This window comes from Gymnoscopelus microlampas (assembly GCF_963454915.1).
Source record: "Gymnoscopelus microlampas genome assembly, chromosome: 17".
NCBI lineage: Eukaryota > Metazoa > Chordata > Actinopteri > Myctophiformes > Myctophidae > Gymnoscopelus > Gymnoscopelus microlampas.
This window is the reverse complement of record NC_139954.1, coordinates 16655498-16673876: the sequence shown is the minus strand read 5'-3', so window position 1 is coordinate 16673876 and position 18379 is coordinate 16655498. Positions and strand designations below refer to the sequence as shown.

At 41.0% G+C, this 18379-nt stretch overlaps 1 protein-coding gene across 3 annotated transcripts in view; it reads left to right on the top strand.

Moving 5' to 3' along the window:
- The window catches only part of col18a1a (collagen type XVIII alpha 1 chain a), a 109803-nt gene that overhangs the window by 69977 nt on the left and 21447 nt on the right, over positions 1-18379 (top strand). For all 3 annotated transcript variants that reach the window (XM_084083816.1, XM_084083815.1, XM_084083814.1), the window contains 9 exons: positions 2252-2335; positions 4036-4095; positions 11709-11784; positions 15092-15222; positions 15904-15930; positions 16365-16571; positions 17236-17262; positions 17405-17467; positions 18194-18271. In XM_084083816.1, coding sequence (XP_083939942.1) covers positions 2252-2335; positions 4036-4095; positions 11709-11784; positions 15092-15222; positions 15904-15930; positions 16365-16571; positions 17236-17262; positions 17405-17467; positions 18194-18271 — 753 coding nt within the window. The remainder of the gene's footprint in view (positions 1-2251; positions 2336-4035; positions 4096-11708; positions 11785-15091; positions 15223-15903; positions 15931-16364; positions 16572-17235; positions 17263-17404; positions 17468-18193; positions 18272-18379) is intronic.

Sequence of the window (18379 nt, the reverse complement as noted above, 5' to 3'; positions counted from 1 at the left end):
ACTTAAAACTCCAGACTTCATAGTAGATAATTGCCTCATTCTTGGAGATTTGTGAAAGCACAATCCATTTCCCCCGGGGTGAAGTCCTTATCATGAATGAAGCTTTGATGGAGTGATATAGAACAGACATGAAAAGGAAACATACAGATGCAGAGGGTTTATTTTTCTGTGGCTGATAAGATAAAGCTCTGTCATTCTTTATGAATAATTCTTTGGACATAGTTCAACAGAAATAAAAGGCTGCTGACATAAATATAGTACCCTGTTCCCCCAGGAAGCTGCATGACATGTTTTGAATTTATTGTGATTGTGAAGGTGATGGTTTTTCATGGGTTTACAAATCTTGTTTACAGTAAACTTTACTGTAAACAAGATTTGTATTGGTATAAATGGAAATCTCCTTTATTTTCACCTTCAAAGTCACTGTTCTCATACAGTAGCACAGGGGTTCACAAAGGACTGCACAAATGGGTGCCGCTGACCCCCGTATGAAAATAATCTGTGCCATTTTTTTTAAATGATTCCACATTTCTCACAATTGTTCAAGATTTTTTCGAAAGTGTTCGAAAAGCCGAAGTATAAAATAGGGTTAAAGTGTTTAAACTGTCTCTCATTTTGCTTGGGATCCCCTGGAACCCCTTTAATGATCCCCGACCCCACTTTGAGAACCACTGCTAAAAAGACCAAATGGTTAAGAGCTTTTGCCAAACAGATCTTTCCTCACTCAGCTGTAAAATTCCTTCAATCTTTTTTGGGGGGTCAATTTTAAAGATAGCTGATGCTTATACCGTCGTCTGCCAAGCACTTTGTTCTGTTTTGAAAAGTAATATACAAATAATGTGAATGATTATGCAATCCACTCTCTGTCGCTACTGTACCGTGAGACACAGCATTTATGAAACAACATGGAGCTTAACCTTGACTCCAGGATCAGGACTTGGCTCAAGGGTCCAAGTGTAATTAGGTGACCTCTGCCTGGTCCGCAACTAGAAGGGTCTTGTGAATTTCATCCTCCGAATCAAATAAAACTCCAGAAAACCTCTAAATATTTATGTTATGCATTTATAATGCAAGACATTCAACTTGGGGATTTGGTTTGTTTAGTAGATATTTGTACAAGGGAAGGGTACAGCCAATACCGTAAAAACTGAATAACCTCTACTTTTAAGCAGGTCTTTCTTCAGAAATCTCATGAGAAAGGTGGATGTCTGAAGCATTCTATTCAGAAACAGACCTTTGCATATTGCGCAAATCACATGCAAAAGATATGGATCCAAGATCCTGATGCATTAGCTTCAAGCTAACACTGGTAACTCATTAAACTTAACAGCTTGTGCAAAGTAAAGACAAGGTTTGGAACTCTTAAGGAACAGGTCACTCACATCTTCTTCAAAAGTCTATTTGAAAGCTATTTCACGACAATAACTTGGCCTATGGAGTCAACTTGAGACACTAGAATAATTCATCATCTTGAAAGTAGGAACAATCACTCTTTTGGTGTCAAGCTAATGGTCTGTTGATTGGTGTAGAGATACTGTAGCATTAATGGATGCCACTGAACAAGTCTCTTCCTGCATGAGAACATGCATTCTGTAGGAGGCTGTGAGCGAGGAGAGATAGTGATAAGATAGTGTCATTTCTAAAGCAGCGGGCTCATTATTCAGTCTGCTACATATCAATAGCCCCTCTGATTTTGTGTAAAGGTGGGGATTCCCTAAAAAACGTTCCCACGTCGCAGGAAGCTGGCAGCGGGACAGTTCACAGAGATCAGTCTATGTTTATCTGCGTGTAGATGTTTAGACTAATGTAAGCAAGTACTGTGTGCGTGTGTGTGTGTGTGTGTGTGTGTGTGTGTGTGTGTGTGTGTGTGTGTGTGTGTGTGTGTGTGTGTGTGTATGTGTGTGTGTGTGTGTGTGTGTGTGACACACACACACACACACACACACACACACACACACACACACACACACACACAGTACTTGCTTACATTAGCCTAAACATCTACACGCAGATACACACACACACACACACACACACACATACCGAGTACATGAACGAGGACAAGCCTGAAGTCCAGACACAACATGAAATGTCCTCATTTGACAACTGTATTGTTGAGTCGAGTGTGTGCGTGTTTTTGTGCAAGTGTATGCGAACAAAGCTGAGGTTCTTACAAAACTGTAACTATGTATTTCCTGGGTCCTCTTGCAAAAGCCCACCCACTGGTGTCTCACTTTGTGTGTGTTTGCAGGGACGGATTTCCGAGCTGAGAGTGGTAGGAAACCCTCGCGCAGCACAGAGACACTGTGAAGATGACGAAGATGACTCTGATGTGGTGAGTGAGAAAAAAATCCCCCAAAAATCTGTGATTAACCACATCAACTGTAGGGATGCTAGGCTGGGCATAATAGGTGAACATTTGGCGAAAATAGCAGATCTTAAAGCTTACACTGCTTTGTAACTTGTGAGCTAGAGATCTTCTATTTGGACTCTTCACCAAATCTCTTCGCTGAAGATCTGTGGAACCAATGGAACCAATGTAGTATACTTTAAGTTCCTGTTTATCGGTATCACAATGATAACACATTTTTCAAGATTTTAAAGACAATACCATGACATTTTTATTCACATTACTTTTTTTATGTTAATGTCATAATTATCATTTTGGGAGCCCACTTTCAATACTCTCATGGCCCACCAGTGAGTCCCAGCCCCCAGGTTGGGAATCGCTGTGTAGAGGGAAAGAAGGAAGTGGTCAAGTACACACCCCTTGGGGTCCCCGGGCAACAAAGTAGACATTAGCCTTAAATTTTACCCTAACCAAAGGTTGGGATGTCAACAGATGACATAACACTATGCTGGGATTAGACTCAGATGAACAGTGGTACCTCCCATACTGTAAGAGACACAGACAACACTTCATAGATGTATAGAAATAGTCTTGAAACTTAAATTTCAAAAAGGGAGAAGAGACTGAGACTTGATACAGTATGTCATTTTGTCATCATAAAGTAATGGTTGGAGATGATCCCATTATGCAAACCACAAAATAAACTTAAGGCATTTGAATATGCATTTAATTATGATCAGAATGATTCACACTACAGGAATCTGTCATTTGGAGACATATTGATTCAGAATCAGGAACTAGCATTTAGTACAATAGCACAGAATAATTTGAGACGAAAATTTGTCATACAAATACTATATTGCTGTTCATTAAACTGAACCAGATTAAATTCTGAGGGGAACCTTTATACCACTAACTAGACACCCATACACAAACACAGGTGACCTACTGTAACATACCACCCGTACACAAACACAGGTGTCCCATTGCAGCCGGTCAGTGGTTAACTGTTATTTAGTGTACATCCATATCAACAAAACATTGGCCCCAGCAGCTGCTCAGCTAGCTGGTGAGCAAGAAGACACACACAAAAAAAGGAAAGGAAAAAAGGAGGTTAGATTTTACTATGTGTTTTATCACGTCTTTAGATGTTGTTTGGATTAAATGGGAAAAACAAACCCCAGGTGCAAATGACAGGCTCCCACTGCGGGATGTGTGGCCTTTCATCGCCAATGATTTCCTCATTCACAGCTGTTTCAGCCTTTATTGTAATTATGTTCTCAGTGGACAACCTGCGTGTGTTCACCCTATGAATCCTGGGCTGCGCAGTGGGAATTTTGTTTTTCAATGGATAAATGGTTTGCTCTGTTATAAGCGAGTGCTGTGTTTATGCTTCTGAATCGTTTTAAATGCACAAAATGTGCAAGAATTTGACTTTGTATCATTTGTGAGGAGACATTTCAAAAGGTTTTAACACTGTTGCATTGCATACAGTACATACAGTACAGTACATATATATTTAAATAATTTCTTTCTCTCTCCCTCCCTCTCCCTCTCCCTCTCCCCCCTTCTCTCTCTCTCTCTCTCTCTCTCTCTCTCTCTCTCTCTCTCTCTCTCTCTCTCTCTCTCTCTCTCTCTCTCTCTCTCTCTCTCTCTCTCTCTCTCTCCTTCTTCTTTTGTCCCAGGTTTCAGGGGAAGGAAGTGGGGAAGGCTACGAGCGGAGGGGACCCCCTAAACCAGTCCCGGTATGAAACAACACTACATTACTATGTTTTTTTAAGACATTTTCCGTGTTGAACCAATAATTCTACCTTCCTTTTGCTGGGACTTTTCCTCTCCCCCAGCATGTCTTCTTTAGAAATGAGATACTTAATATTGATGTCACACGACTGTAGGTCTGCTGTTGTGCTTTCCATCACATTGGCTTGAAATCTTTCCGGCATTTAGGCAGATGTAACATAAAAATCCAGAAATCACAAGACAGGGGAAAAAAGATTTCTAGAGATTCAAACAGCTGATCGTGGACGATACCAGTGAGATTAGCAGCTTGAGATGATGATTATCAGGAGACCAGTCATCTGCGAAATTAATCTTCTCCTTACTACACACACTGTAATGACAGCCATCACTGATTCCTCAAGTAACGCTGCATCCAAGCCCTCCATCCCTTGAGTGACATAAGAAAGTGCTGAGTTGATGTCTGGAATACGGGGCTGCATCTGGTTTATATGATAAGGGACAGATTTGTTTTACATCAAGAGGCACTTGTTGCCAAGAGTAGCCTCCGTCAGGCAGGAGAGGAATTATCCTTGGCGACTGCACAGAAAAGACTGCAGACAAAGTAGTTGACGCATGTACTGTAGTTATAAATAATCATGCTCGTGTCCCTCCCTGTCCCGCGTCAGAGAGACAGCACCAGTTTCTCATTGCTTCAAAGTACACACAAGTGCACATGCCCAGAATTTTTAACTGTATTTCCTTCTTTTCTGAAGAGTGAAAGGTAGAATGAAATTGAAGTGTACTGCATGTAGCTCATTTGGAAGTTCAAGACAGTGTTGGTTGGTTCGAGGTAGGTCAGTGTGCAACTGTGGAGTATGGCTCATAACTGCCAGGATTAAAGTGTGATTTTAGACCTATAATATACTATTTGCCTCTTGCATTCCCTGTACATCCCTGCTGAGAATATTAGCTTTGGAGTCAGGAGTGGGCAGAAACAGAGAGCTCCCATTTCTAACCTCTTGTATTAGGTCTAGAGTCAGTGAACTTAGCCTTAAGGGTTCCACTCTCTGTTGCTCAGCGTGCAAAGCGTGGCTCCAGCATTGCCAGGGTTAGAGATTGTCTTCCCTCTGTAACACTGTAGGGTCAAGTGCAGAACTAACACTGTCAGAGCTTACCCAGAATGCATTGCTTTCATGGCTCTGCAAGGCAGTGGTTCTCAGTGTGGGTCTGGGGACCCCCAGGAGTCCTTGAAGGGGTTCCAGGGGGTCCCTAGAAAAATGTGTTAATATAGCATAAATAGCATAAATCTGTTTTAATCACTTTAACAACATATACATCAGTCATTGGAAAATATTTATATATACATAAATATATATATTTTTAAAAAACTATTGATTAAAAAGTTTAAAAAGTGAACATTTTGGAATATTTTTTGAAACATTTTAACAGCAAAGCTCTTGTATGTAGATCCCTGGCACAAAATATTTTCAGATGGGGATCCGTGACATGAAATTGTTGAGAACCACTAAAGTGAGGAACTATGCTGTATGTCATGGTGATGTGGATTCTGGATTCACTGCAGGCTTATCACCTGGATACAAGCCTAAACAAACAGCAGCACACACACACACACACACACACACACACACACACACACACACACACACACACACACACACACACACACACACACACACACACACACACTCTTTTTTTACCTCCTGTCTGTCACCTACTATGTCTCTCACTCTTTCTTGTGCACATAACACACCCCACACACATGCACACACACACACACACACACACACACACACACACACACACACACACACACACACACACACACACACACACACACACACACACACACACACACACACACACACACACACACACACACACACACACACACACACACACATGAACACCCTGACCCTAACAACCAACCATCATCATCATCATCCCCACCACAACTTCCTATAATACTTCCTCCCCCATTCAGAGAAAGGCGCGCCAGGTGAAACACGATCTGCAACGTGCACCGCTGCCGCCATCCACGTGCGTGCGCCCACGTGCGCAGTTGTGCACGCCCCATCCCAATTACAGTATAGAGGCAGTAAAAAAACAGATGTCAGCTTGATTCTAGACAGTCTGAATCAAACCTGCTTCTGGTTTTGTTATTTTAACTGGTGCTTCAATCAGGTTTAATACATGAGCATGTACAGGAACTGGTGGGGGTGGAAAGGGGAGAGAGCGAGAGAGCGAGAGAGAGAGAGATGGGTCAGCTTCACTGTATCATTAGGCTTTAATCAGAGGATCTTGTCATTATTGCATTGCCCTCATTGAAGCCCTGACACCTGACTACAAGGGGAGATTTCCATGCGTCCGAGGAGTGGCCCATTTATTGGCCTCATATCATTTATGTAACATTCTGTAAAAAGGCAACAGCAGGTATCAAACACCTACCCGCTGAGGTGTTTCCACCCAATGTCTGTACAGGGGCAGGAAAACCTCGGCCCTCCGCAAGCTGAGACAAGCCTTGGCAGAGAGAGAGGGAGAGAGGGGGAGAGAGAGAGTTGTATGAGGGAGAGTTTCCATTGTGTCATTATGGAATTAATGGTGATGGATGGGAGAGATAGGCAATCTTCCTTAAGCCTGAGTTATACTTAGTTGTGTGTGGGTGTCACGTACCAAAAATAGCAGATCTATAAGCTCACAATTTGTGTTCTATAATAATGCATGGAAATGGGGGGTGGAGGTTGAATTTGGATTAAGTGGTTATGTTTTTTCAATAAATAACCCGACACATGTCAGAGTTCTGAAAGATTTGTTCCGTCACCAAAGTTCTTGATCGACCCTCTTCCTGATTTGGACCAGGAGCCATAGGTCAACTGTGCATTTCATTGTGAACAAGTCTGTTGTTTTCTGTTTTGCCGTCTGAACCCCATGAGCAGAGTTCCAGTTAACTGCCTTGTAGGGCTGCACCATTATGACTCAAATATAATCTTGGTTATTTCACTCAAGTTTACAATTCCGATTATTGTCCCTGATTATTGTTAATGATGATTATTTTTTCTTGTGTGGAAAAAGGTTTTCTTATAATTTGCCTTTGCTGCCGTTCAAATGGTCTGTGATTTTCATGTTCCTCTGGGAGTCTGATGGATGGGTTGTCCAATGATCTGGTTTCAGTATTTTAAACTTTGGTGAGGAAACAAGGGAACAGTGCAACTGACCAAATAAGGTGTTTGAATTAATTGGCAAGTGTCGCGATTACATAATTTTGAAGCATAAAATCACGATTTACGATTATTCTCGATTAATTATACATACAATTATAATACAGCCGCAGTGCCCTGCTTCCTTGTATGGTATTTCATAGGACTTGGACATTACACAGTAAAATCCTCAATGTTAATGTATCCATTTGTAATTTGTGTACAAGCGTGTACATAATTTGTAGTTAAATTGTAGTTAAGTTAAATGATCACTGAGGGTTTTATGTGTATGGGCTGAGCTAACATTCTGTCTCGAAAGTCTACACAACACCCATAACTGGCAAGGGAACTGCATTCCTGATTTGAGCTTAGGGATGCTTTAAATCCGTGTTTACCAAACTTTATAGCTCGAGACCCAAAAGTGAAAGTCTCCCCAAGACCCAAACTTACAAAAACACATTATGAATTAACCACTTAAGCCCTATTTAATAGTGAAAATAGCCAATCTACAAGCTTGCTATTTCTTATGTTTTTTACATTTACTTTTTTAGATTTTTGGAAAACTTCAGAAATATTTTTTTTAAAACTATAATAATAAATACATATTTTTTTATTTATTATTATAAATACATTTTTTATTTATTTATTATTATAAATAAATATTGCAAAAGCAATATTTACCCATAAAAATGGGTCCCTCTCAACCCATTGTTTGGTAAACACTGTTTTAAATCCATCAGCAGTGTGTCCCGAAGGCCCCCCTCCTGTCACTGGCACATATGATGGATGGACATGATGGGAGTGAATCCACCAGACGTTCCTCATTATGTTATTACACACACATCACCACGGAGACGTCTGCCAATAACCCACGGCCCAAATTCTTATCGCAGCCGGTGCCATGTTGACACAATGACGGGCAAATTCTTTCCCAGATAGGAAATTGGTTAACGTTCAATTAAACGGGCTGTAAACTTGTATGTTACAGTACTGTATGCTTTTGTTCAGATAAGAGTTAAGTAGCTCTATATTCTGATTGTAAGCATTGTTATTATAGTGTTTGTTCAGTGACAGAGGTCTTCCCTCCAGCTCTTTAGTAAACAAAACACATTTTCAGGTTGGGATACCAATTTCATCCAATCAGGACAGAAAACTCTTACAGATTAATCTGTATGAGTAAACACCTAACCTTTTAAGTGAGGAAAGAAAGAAAATCAGCAGACATAATTTGAACTGGCACACTATAAAATTGAAGCTGATAAAATGGGTTCTCTCACTTGACTGGATGAAATGTTGTAACCCATGAACATGTACCGTATTTCCTGTTTACCAAAGGGCTGGAGAGACAGGGGAGACACCTGTTACTGAACAAACACTCTATATAGCAATGATTGCTATCAGAATATAGCAACTGTTGCTCTATTTATTTAACACACAAAAAAAGTTTTGTTTTAACCAAAACATATCAGTTGCAGCACCTTTAACACCCCCCCCCCCTACACACACACACACACACACACACACACACACACACACACAGACTGTCATCCCCATTCAGTGTTCAGATTCCACATGTGACAATGAGAGGTGTGTCACCTGTGAAGAATACCTTAGAAGGGGGGAGGGGGTGGTGTTATTGTGATCCATGGTGTCCCAGCCTCCCACGCCATCCCCTAGGGAGAGAAGTGGCCAGAAATGCCCCCTCTCCTCCTCCTTTCTCCTGTTGATTCTATCTGCCCTGCTGTGTTCTTTAGTAATCCATGTCTGTCTTTCCTTCATTCACATGAGCACAGCAAAAGCCTGAGTGTTGATGTGACTCTGAGGGAGTAACAATGTTCCATATTTAACCCATTCAATCCGGGATTGCGTCTGTGTCACTTTAGATTTCTACTCTGGCTATAGAAAATAGCAGACATACAAGCCCTGTGCCGCGCTATGAGCTTGTAGATCTGCTATATCTTTCAATATATATATGTATATATATATATGCACATACATATATATATATATATATATATATATATATATATATATATATATATATATATATATATATATATATATATATATATATATATATATATATATGTATACATTTTTAACTCAAATCTTTGCTTCTGGGGGGTCAACACTCAGGTGTTTAAATACATTAATAAATGCAGTCATACAATAGTAAATGCATGTAAATTGGCGAATGCTCGCTTAGTTTTCAAAATATGCAGAGACTCATATGTAGAGTGGAGCACACACACACACACACACACACACACACACACACACACACACACACCCACTCCCGCACGCACGCACACACACACACACACACACACACACACACACACACACACACACACACACACACACACACACACACACACACACACACACACACACACACACACACACACACACACACACACACACACACACACACACAGCACAGCACAGACTCAACACTGTGAACTGTACTGTACTGATGTCATAATGTGTACCTTCAGTGGAAGCCCTGTCCCACTAGTGTCACATATTGTCCCAAATTGATGTATTTGGCCGCGGATTGGTTCTGCACGGCAGTTATCTTTTTTAATTTCTAAATTGTTTGGTTTAGTTTTAGCCCCTATTGAATTCATCGGTAGGTGGAGATCTCAGATCATCAAAGATTGTCAGGGTCTGCGAGACGCTATAGTCTCACAGACCCTGGTTAGCCTGTTACTGGGTTGAGGTCAAAGGTCAAATCTGAGAAAAGTGAATTGTAGTGCAAGCAAATAGTTCAACACAAAGGCATTATGATATGAACAACAGCCCCTAAACGCGCGCACGCGCGCGCGCACACACACACACACACACACACACACACACACACACACACACACACACACACACACACACACACACACACACACACACACTCACGTCCGTACACCCCTAACACACAGCCTTGAGCTTGAAACCTGATATCTGATCACTGGTGTTTAGTTCAACAGTGCATGTCCAGCTTAAAGGGGTTTTGGAGCCTCCATACACAGCAGAAGTGCATAAAAATGGAAAATGTAGTAAAGAAGTCAAATAAAGCCTTTGATGTTGCGTTTTCATGTTGATCCAGCTGTATCTAGAGTTCACTTGACATTATTATAGAGTTATGGCGGTGTAACAACTTTTTACAACTTGTAGTGCAGATGAGAGCGAGAGAGAGGGAGAGAGAGAGAGAGAGAGAGAGAGAGAGAGAGAGAGAGAGAGAGAGAGAGAGAGAGAGAGAGAGAGAGAGAGAGAGAGAGAGAGAGAGAGAGAGAGAGAGAGAGAGAGAGAGAGAGAGAGAGAGAGAAATTGGTGAATGTGGGTTAAGTCAAGAATACTTTCATTTTGTTTACTCAAAGGCCCTTAATAAGGCATGCATAGAAAGAGGTTGCATAATAGGAGCCAGACATGAAATGTCTGCCAGCGATTAGCACGTGTGATTACCAGAAAAATAACAGGAAAAAAAAGAAAAGACTCCCATCTCCCCAAACCGCTGTTGCCTTCAGTTTTTCTTTGTTGGCGTTGCACATGTAGAATTAGCATTGTTTAATCAAAGCACAGTGAGACAAACCTAAAGTGGTTTCTAGAGCTGCGAGACAGACTTTGTTAGTGATGAGAGAGCTTTGGCTGCAGAGAAATGCATAAACATTCATACAGCTGAATGGTAGCACAACGCTAACACAGAGCTGGGATCAGGACTGTTTGTTGGGGAGGTTGGCTTGGGATTGACATTGAAAAGCACTAATTCTTAATTTAGACGGCCGTGTCGCACTCGGAAAATAGCATGTCTACAAGTTCACAACATGATGCAGCGCGATGCGTTGTAGATCTGCTATTTCCGGTAACATTTTGCTATGGTATGTGTTAATTTTGGTTCAATGCAATTTATGCAATATATCAGTAGAAGCATGTAACTGCCAGAGGAATGCGAGCACTCGTCACAGTCTTTTACTGGGTGCACGGTTCAAAAATGATTCAACTAAAACAAAAAGATCACCAGCACTCACTTCAAGTATTTTTAGGATATTTTATTGTCAGACACGGGCAGCACAACAAACTGACGCGTCTTGGCGTGAGCCGAAGCACATTTGTACATTCTGTGAGTTACAAGCGTGATAAATGAACACTAATGATTTTACAGTTTACACTTTGGATAAAAGCTACTATTAACATTTTTTTCAAGATTTACAAGAACACGTTTTTTGTTCACTTCTTGTTTACACTATCTATAAACCTGTTTTCTATCTCTCTCCCTTTGCTCTCATTATGCCTCTATCCTCTCTCTTCTCATGGAATACTACAAAACGCTGGAGTGCGTACGATAAAAAATAATTCCACCCACTGTTTTACACCTGTTAACCTGTGATGTGACACATAAAACTAATTCTGATTTGTTTGTTTTTCTGCAGACACCATCATCCTCCAGGCCGATCCAGCAGCCTCCAGTGACCAGGAGACAGGAGGTGTCTGTAGAGAGAGAGACAGGTGAGATGACCTGTCCATTGGCATTGCTTCACGCACAACCAGGGGGGCAACAGCTAACCGGACTAATCGATTATATTAAAAAAAAACTCTTAAAAACCCTTTTAAGGTTCATAAAATAATACTATTTTGGGAATGTCACCATAGGCAAAATATGTCAAAAATGCTGAAAATAGCCAATCTACAAGCTACTTTCACTATTTGTGTATGGCACAATTGTGCTGCGAAGTGTAATGCTTACGTGCTTACTGCTTAATCGATAACTCGATGAATCGAAAAAGTGATCGATAGAGTATTTACTAAGTAAATAATCGATAGTTGCAGCCCCACACACAACTGTCAAAGTTTTTATGGCTGGTTTGGAAAGAACAGCATAAAGTTGACTTATACTGTAAAACATATATGTGAAATCCAAAATAATATGTGACAAAAAGGAGTGCGTTTATATATTTTTCAACATATGTAATATAATTAAGATTTCTTCATAGACCCTTTTGTGTAATGGCGATGATGTAGCTGCCATTCTCTTAAAGTATTGTGAGTGAATCTTTTCTAAATGAAACCATCCTGCTTGACATGCAAGGTTCATGACAACACACATACTGTAGTTACAAAGTTCTTATTTCCTCTCTGAAGTTTGAGCTTTCAGCATTATGCTTATAATAGACCAATATTGCCATCTAGTGGACATATTGGAAGCTGCATCCTCTGAGCTTGGGTTCCATCAGCAGTGAAGCATATTGAATCATCATCACTGGCATTGTCTGCTATTTAAACACCACAGTAAATCAACAGTACGTTAAATTGGAGGATGCTGATGTTAAATCTGCTTACAATGTTGCATGTTTCCAAAAATGCCTATTTTCCAGGGAGGAAAAGAAGGCTCAAGGAAATAGACCTTAACTGTCACATTGAGGAATTTAAAGCATAATATGACTGTTTTCTTTTCTTTTCTTTTGTAATAGTATTATTTTAGACACAATTCTTGATACGCTGCGACTGGAGTTCTTGGTTTGCCTCAAGGCTGCATGTCGTTGCTATCGGGTGGAAACCTTGTATGTCAAAACACGAGGGCTTAAGTGAGATTTTCAGAATTCTACAGGAGAACTTTTCATTGATTGTAATTATTTAATTAAAAACAAGATATTTAAGCAATCTATACTTTAATACAGATTAGGCTACAAGGAATGTAGCCTAATCTGCTACGCCAGTGGTCCAGGCCGAGTGTATTTTAAAATATATATTTCTTAATGTTGTTTTTCATTAAATTATTGAAAAGACCGATCGTCAGACCAATTGACAGACCAATCAACAGACAGACCATTAAACAGACCGTTCAACAAACCCATCGACAGACGGAGCATAAATCAGGCTTAAAATGGTTTGGTCTCGTCATGAATCCTTTGTCTGAGTTAGGCTTTAGGCAAGCATTTGTAAAGCCAGGGAATGCACAGTTGGTTTGACCAGGCTGTAATTTTCTGCATTCAGCCTCACATTGGTTGAAAATAGCAGAGTTCAATCAGCAGAGGAGAGGACAGATAAGATGCAAGGAGAGAGATTCAAGGCGCTAGCATGGATCCTTGCACCATCCTGATGCTTTGTTTCATGAAAGTGAAATACTGTGTGCAAGTTGCACTGCTCACCCTCATAATGAACTTGCATTGTATTTTTGGACTATAAGATTGATGTACACCTTCTGAATGATCAACGGTGGTCGGGGGGTCGTGTTCCACTCAAGCTCTGCTCAAAGCTGTAGTGAATTATATACCCTATATAAAAATTAGCTTAAGGGAGGACGGGCGGGCACCATGACTCAGCCATGTACTCCATAACCATATAAGGAGTTCCCAAAGCAGCTACGCCCAAATATGGAGTGTGTTGTCCAACCTCAATGTGTCGTCATGGCATCAGGCGCAAACAAATCAGTCAGCTCCATATATGGGCATAAAAAGACAAGGACTGACACATACAGAGATCTCCATATCAGTCGGCGGTGCGACGTAGGTGTGAGGATCATCATTAGTGTTTGTTCATTAACAGGGGTATCCCTGTCTCTCTAGCTCTTTAATTAACAGAAAATGCATTTTCAGGGCAAGATACCAATTGTATCCAATCAGGAGGGAGACCTCATACGGGATACTGGATAGACAAGAGAAATTGGAAGTGATTACACAAAGAAGTGAGCAGGGTGCACTCTCCTGATTGGATGAAATTGGCAACCCACCTGAAAATGTATTTTCTGTTTGTTAAATAGCTGGAGAGATGGGTATACCCCTGTTACTTAACAAACACTAATGATTCATGATTACTATCAGAATATAGAGCGTTTTAACATAAACACCTTTTGTTTTAAAGAGCTGGTGCCATGTTTTTGCACTTTTTCTGTTTTTCATGTGTCTATGAGGTTGATAGAACTTCATTAAGGCCCCCGCTGGTGGTTTTATGGTGTTGTATGTCTTCTCTGATTATTTGGAGTTTCTTCCTGGAGGCTGAAATCTTGAGGGTCAAACGTGCCAATAGAGAAACAGCCCTTTAGTGACATCACAGAGCCCCCCAAAAACATACCCTCCCCCTCATTATCATAACACAACAGGTGTGGGCATGAGGAGGAGGAAGGACTAGGACAGGTGGGTGGTGCTAAGGTGGTGGAGGAGGTGCTAAGGTGAGAACCAGGCATACTTAATGAACTGGAGGCGTGTCCACATAAAAACATTTTTTTTAAACAATTTCTGTACACTTTATTTTTTTGAAAAAAATCCTTATATAATAATAATACCTTATGATCAGGTTTTAGGGTTGAAAAATATCATGGCACTCCATCTTAACCACTTACACTATCATGAACCACTTAATCCCTATTTACTCTCTTGTATGATCAATAGCGAAAATAGCCAATGTACAAACTCACAACACGCAAAGCGACGTCTTGTAAGCTTGTAGATCAGATCAATTCCACCCATAACGACACTCCCAAAACAGGGACACCAGGTGGTTAAATGGAGGCTCGTTCAAAGGGTAGAGTCTGAGGTCACAGTGGGAACGGGATTTACCAGGAAATTCTTTCTGGATGCCGTTGTTACAGGTGTTAACTGCTTTGACCTCCAACGCATCCTCAAGGCCTATAAATTACACCAGCATGGAATTCTATCTCCAACAAACAAAAAAAGAATACATTCATTTCCTCCACCTTTGGGGACAGTAAACGTCCTGCTGCATGTTGTTCGGGACACTCGACGCCAGTCGTTAATCATTTTCGAGGAGTCTTTTCATCAGGGTAATAACAGCGTAATGCGTTCACATTGTTTTCCAGGGCGGCTGGGCGGTACAGGAGCCAAAGGTGACCGAGGAGACAGAGGAGACAAAGGAGACAGGGGTCCTATCGGGCCGAAGGGAGAATCATCGTCCAGCTCGGGCTCACGGGGTGGAGCACGTGGAGATAAGGTTCGAACCCAGCATTGAAATATATGAAATATGTTAAATATGTTCCACTGATTTATTTGTGACATATGATACAGTATATACATACTAGTAGTCGATTAGCTTCTAATGATTATTCTTTCTATACTTTTGTTTTCACTACTTTTGAAAGTCAGTCAATTCAGATTTGTGATTATTTGATTAAATCTATTATATTTTTTATAATTGCTTAAATTGATTTGTTAAGTTAAAAGTTGCACCCCTAATATATACCATCTGAGACTCACTGCATACCAAAGCTGTTTGGCTGGATTTGACCATCTTGAGGAGGTTTGGCATTTGGCACAGTAGGAGGAGAGATGCCAGAGGGCAAGAGCCTTGCAGAGGCAGAGATGGTTGCTTCACCATCTGTGAGATCAAGCTGTGTACTACTCTACTCTGCTGTGACCACATTTCAGGGGGACAGGGAGACCACTAGAGGGAGCAATATGTTATGATTTTCTGTCTAAACATATACATGAAAGCCAAGCATTTTTTTTCTCAGAAACTCTCAGATTGAAACCATTCATATTTTTTGTAGGGCATTGATCTGGCAAGGGGTGAAGGGGGGCTCATTACGTTTTTCTTTTCAGCAGAAAAACATGTGTAAAGTGGAGAATGAAGTTAATTTTCAACCTTAACATCATTTGTTTGTATGTGTTACAGGGAGAACCAGGAGAAAAAGGAGGGAAGGTATGTTTTAAACTGATAATTCCTTTTATTCGGTATAAATCTTTTTGATTAATTCGATTTTTTTTATGGAAGTAGAAGCAGACATGCAAGTACAGTTGACTCGCTCTTGTCATCGGACAAATAATCTATTATTTACACTCTATGTCATGAACCCCAAACTGGATCGCAATATACTGGACCGGCATGCTGATCAAAGATCATTGAAAAATTAACATTTTCAAGACATTGAAACACAACTTTCAAGACATTCTGCCAATTAAAGCTTGGCAAAATGTTGAAAAACTGTACAAAACAGGTACAAAAATGGATGGGGAAAAGCTACAGAGAAATACTTATCACAGGAAAAGTCACACCTCATACTATGATTATTGTAATCATATCATTCGATTTTTATTTAACACAAACAACCAATTCTGATGGTCATGTCTTTCTAGGGTAGTGCAGGGTTCGGCTACCCAGGGACGAAGGGAGACCCTGGCCCAGCGGGGCCCCCTGGCCCCCCTGGCCCTCCAGCGCCCGCCCCGGAGCTGATGGAGCGCAGTGACGGCTCAGTAGTAGAGAGGCTCCCTGGCCCTAGAGGACCACCTGGAGCACCAGGTGTCCCCGGCTCTCAGGGATCACCAGGAACCGATGGAGAGGCGGTGAGTAGATTGCTACGCACCATAACCACTTGAGACCTGTTTTATACGTTCAATGTTTTTGCTATAAATATAAATATTTTTTTTTATGTTTATTTGAATAATTGTATTCTCAAGACGCGTGTTTTGCAAAATACAACAGCTCAGCTTGTTATCATTGATAATCACCTGCTATTTGATCACAATCATCTGTTGTTTGCCAATGCTACGTATTAAGCATGATAAGCATCATTCTGAAAACAAGACATACAATAGAGTTTAATTACAGTGTGGCCTCCATAGTGTGCAGTTTGTGAATGAAGCCGCACAAATCACGATGCGGTGTTCAGTGGTGAAGCTGCACTATACAGGCTGGCTGCTTGTGTTCCCTAGTGTTGTGACTTTATATTCACCTCATTTGGCAAAATTAAATAATGTTAAACAATAATGAAATATGTATGTAACTTACATTTTATAAAAGGAAGGCAAATGGGACAGGGAATAGACTAAAACCTTGCCGAAATGTGGCTATATAGATACGTCATAAATGACACAGGCTGTCACAGGCTGGCCACATGATGTCTGAGATCCACATTGGAGCCATGCTGTTCCCATGTAGATCCCGAGACCCACATGATTTGATTTGAACATAGAATCACATTGTTTTCTTTTCCATGTCTGTCTACAGGGTGATCCTGGTGAAGATGGCAAAACGGTACGTTTTTCTTAATTAATGATATTTGAGGCAAGCTGCAAACCATGGAGACATGGAGAAATAAGATGGAATTTGACATTTGTGTAAGGAATCTTCATGGCTTTAAACAGTATCAACTTAACACGGTGGTCTTTGAACACAGGGTTCTGTTGGACCTCCAGGTTTCCCAGGAACTCCCGGCGACTTTGGACCTAAAGGACAGAAGGTACAATATTCCACCTCACACTCTTTTCAATGATGCAGGAGAAACAGCGATAAAATTCGGTAACAGTCCAGGCCTTTAGCTGAACCTCTTAAGTCATCCCTTGTTACCCTGTTGTGGAAATCTGGCAAATGGTGTCTGTGGAAATGAAAAGGCGTTATTTCTGGACAACATATATTTATGTACAGTACAACCCTAACGTCCCAATGGCTAAATTCCAATACTCAAATTTCTGCCTCCTGCATCTTTTGCATGCTTCTGCAGGAGGAGGGGAGAGGAGCCGCTCTTTGCAAGATCTGGCCCTCAAGGATACATTTTATAAACATTTGAGCATGTGATATACACTTAGAAATTCGATAATGGTTTGATTGATTTATTGCGGTTTGTTGTGTGTGGGTGTATCTACAGTATGGGAGAATGCATGTCAAACAGCTACATTCCTAAACATATTAGAGAAATACAGCGTCCATTACAACATGATATCTGAGCTATAAGCTATACCGTTACCAGTGATTGTGAAGTAATTGACGTCGGTTCGAAATGACACTCGAGTGATCGCGGAGTGTTCCCATTCTCAAGCGGAAATCGATCGATTCCTCCGTCCTCGCAACTAATCCTCGTCTTCTTCCTCAGGGGAGGGACTAAGGCATGAGGAAACAACGCGAGTGAAGGACATGAGGATAGAAGGTTGAGTATTGGAATTGAGCTAATGTGTCGTCCTGTTCACAGGGAGAGCATGGAGATGGCCAGCCTGGCCCCAGAGGGCTTCCTGGACTACCCGGACCCCCTGGACCAGGATCTAGATCTGTGAGTATACGCACGCACGCAGGCGCACACAAACACACACACACACACACACACACACACACACACACACACACACACACACACACACACACACACACACACACACAC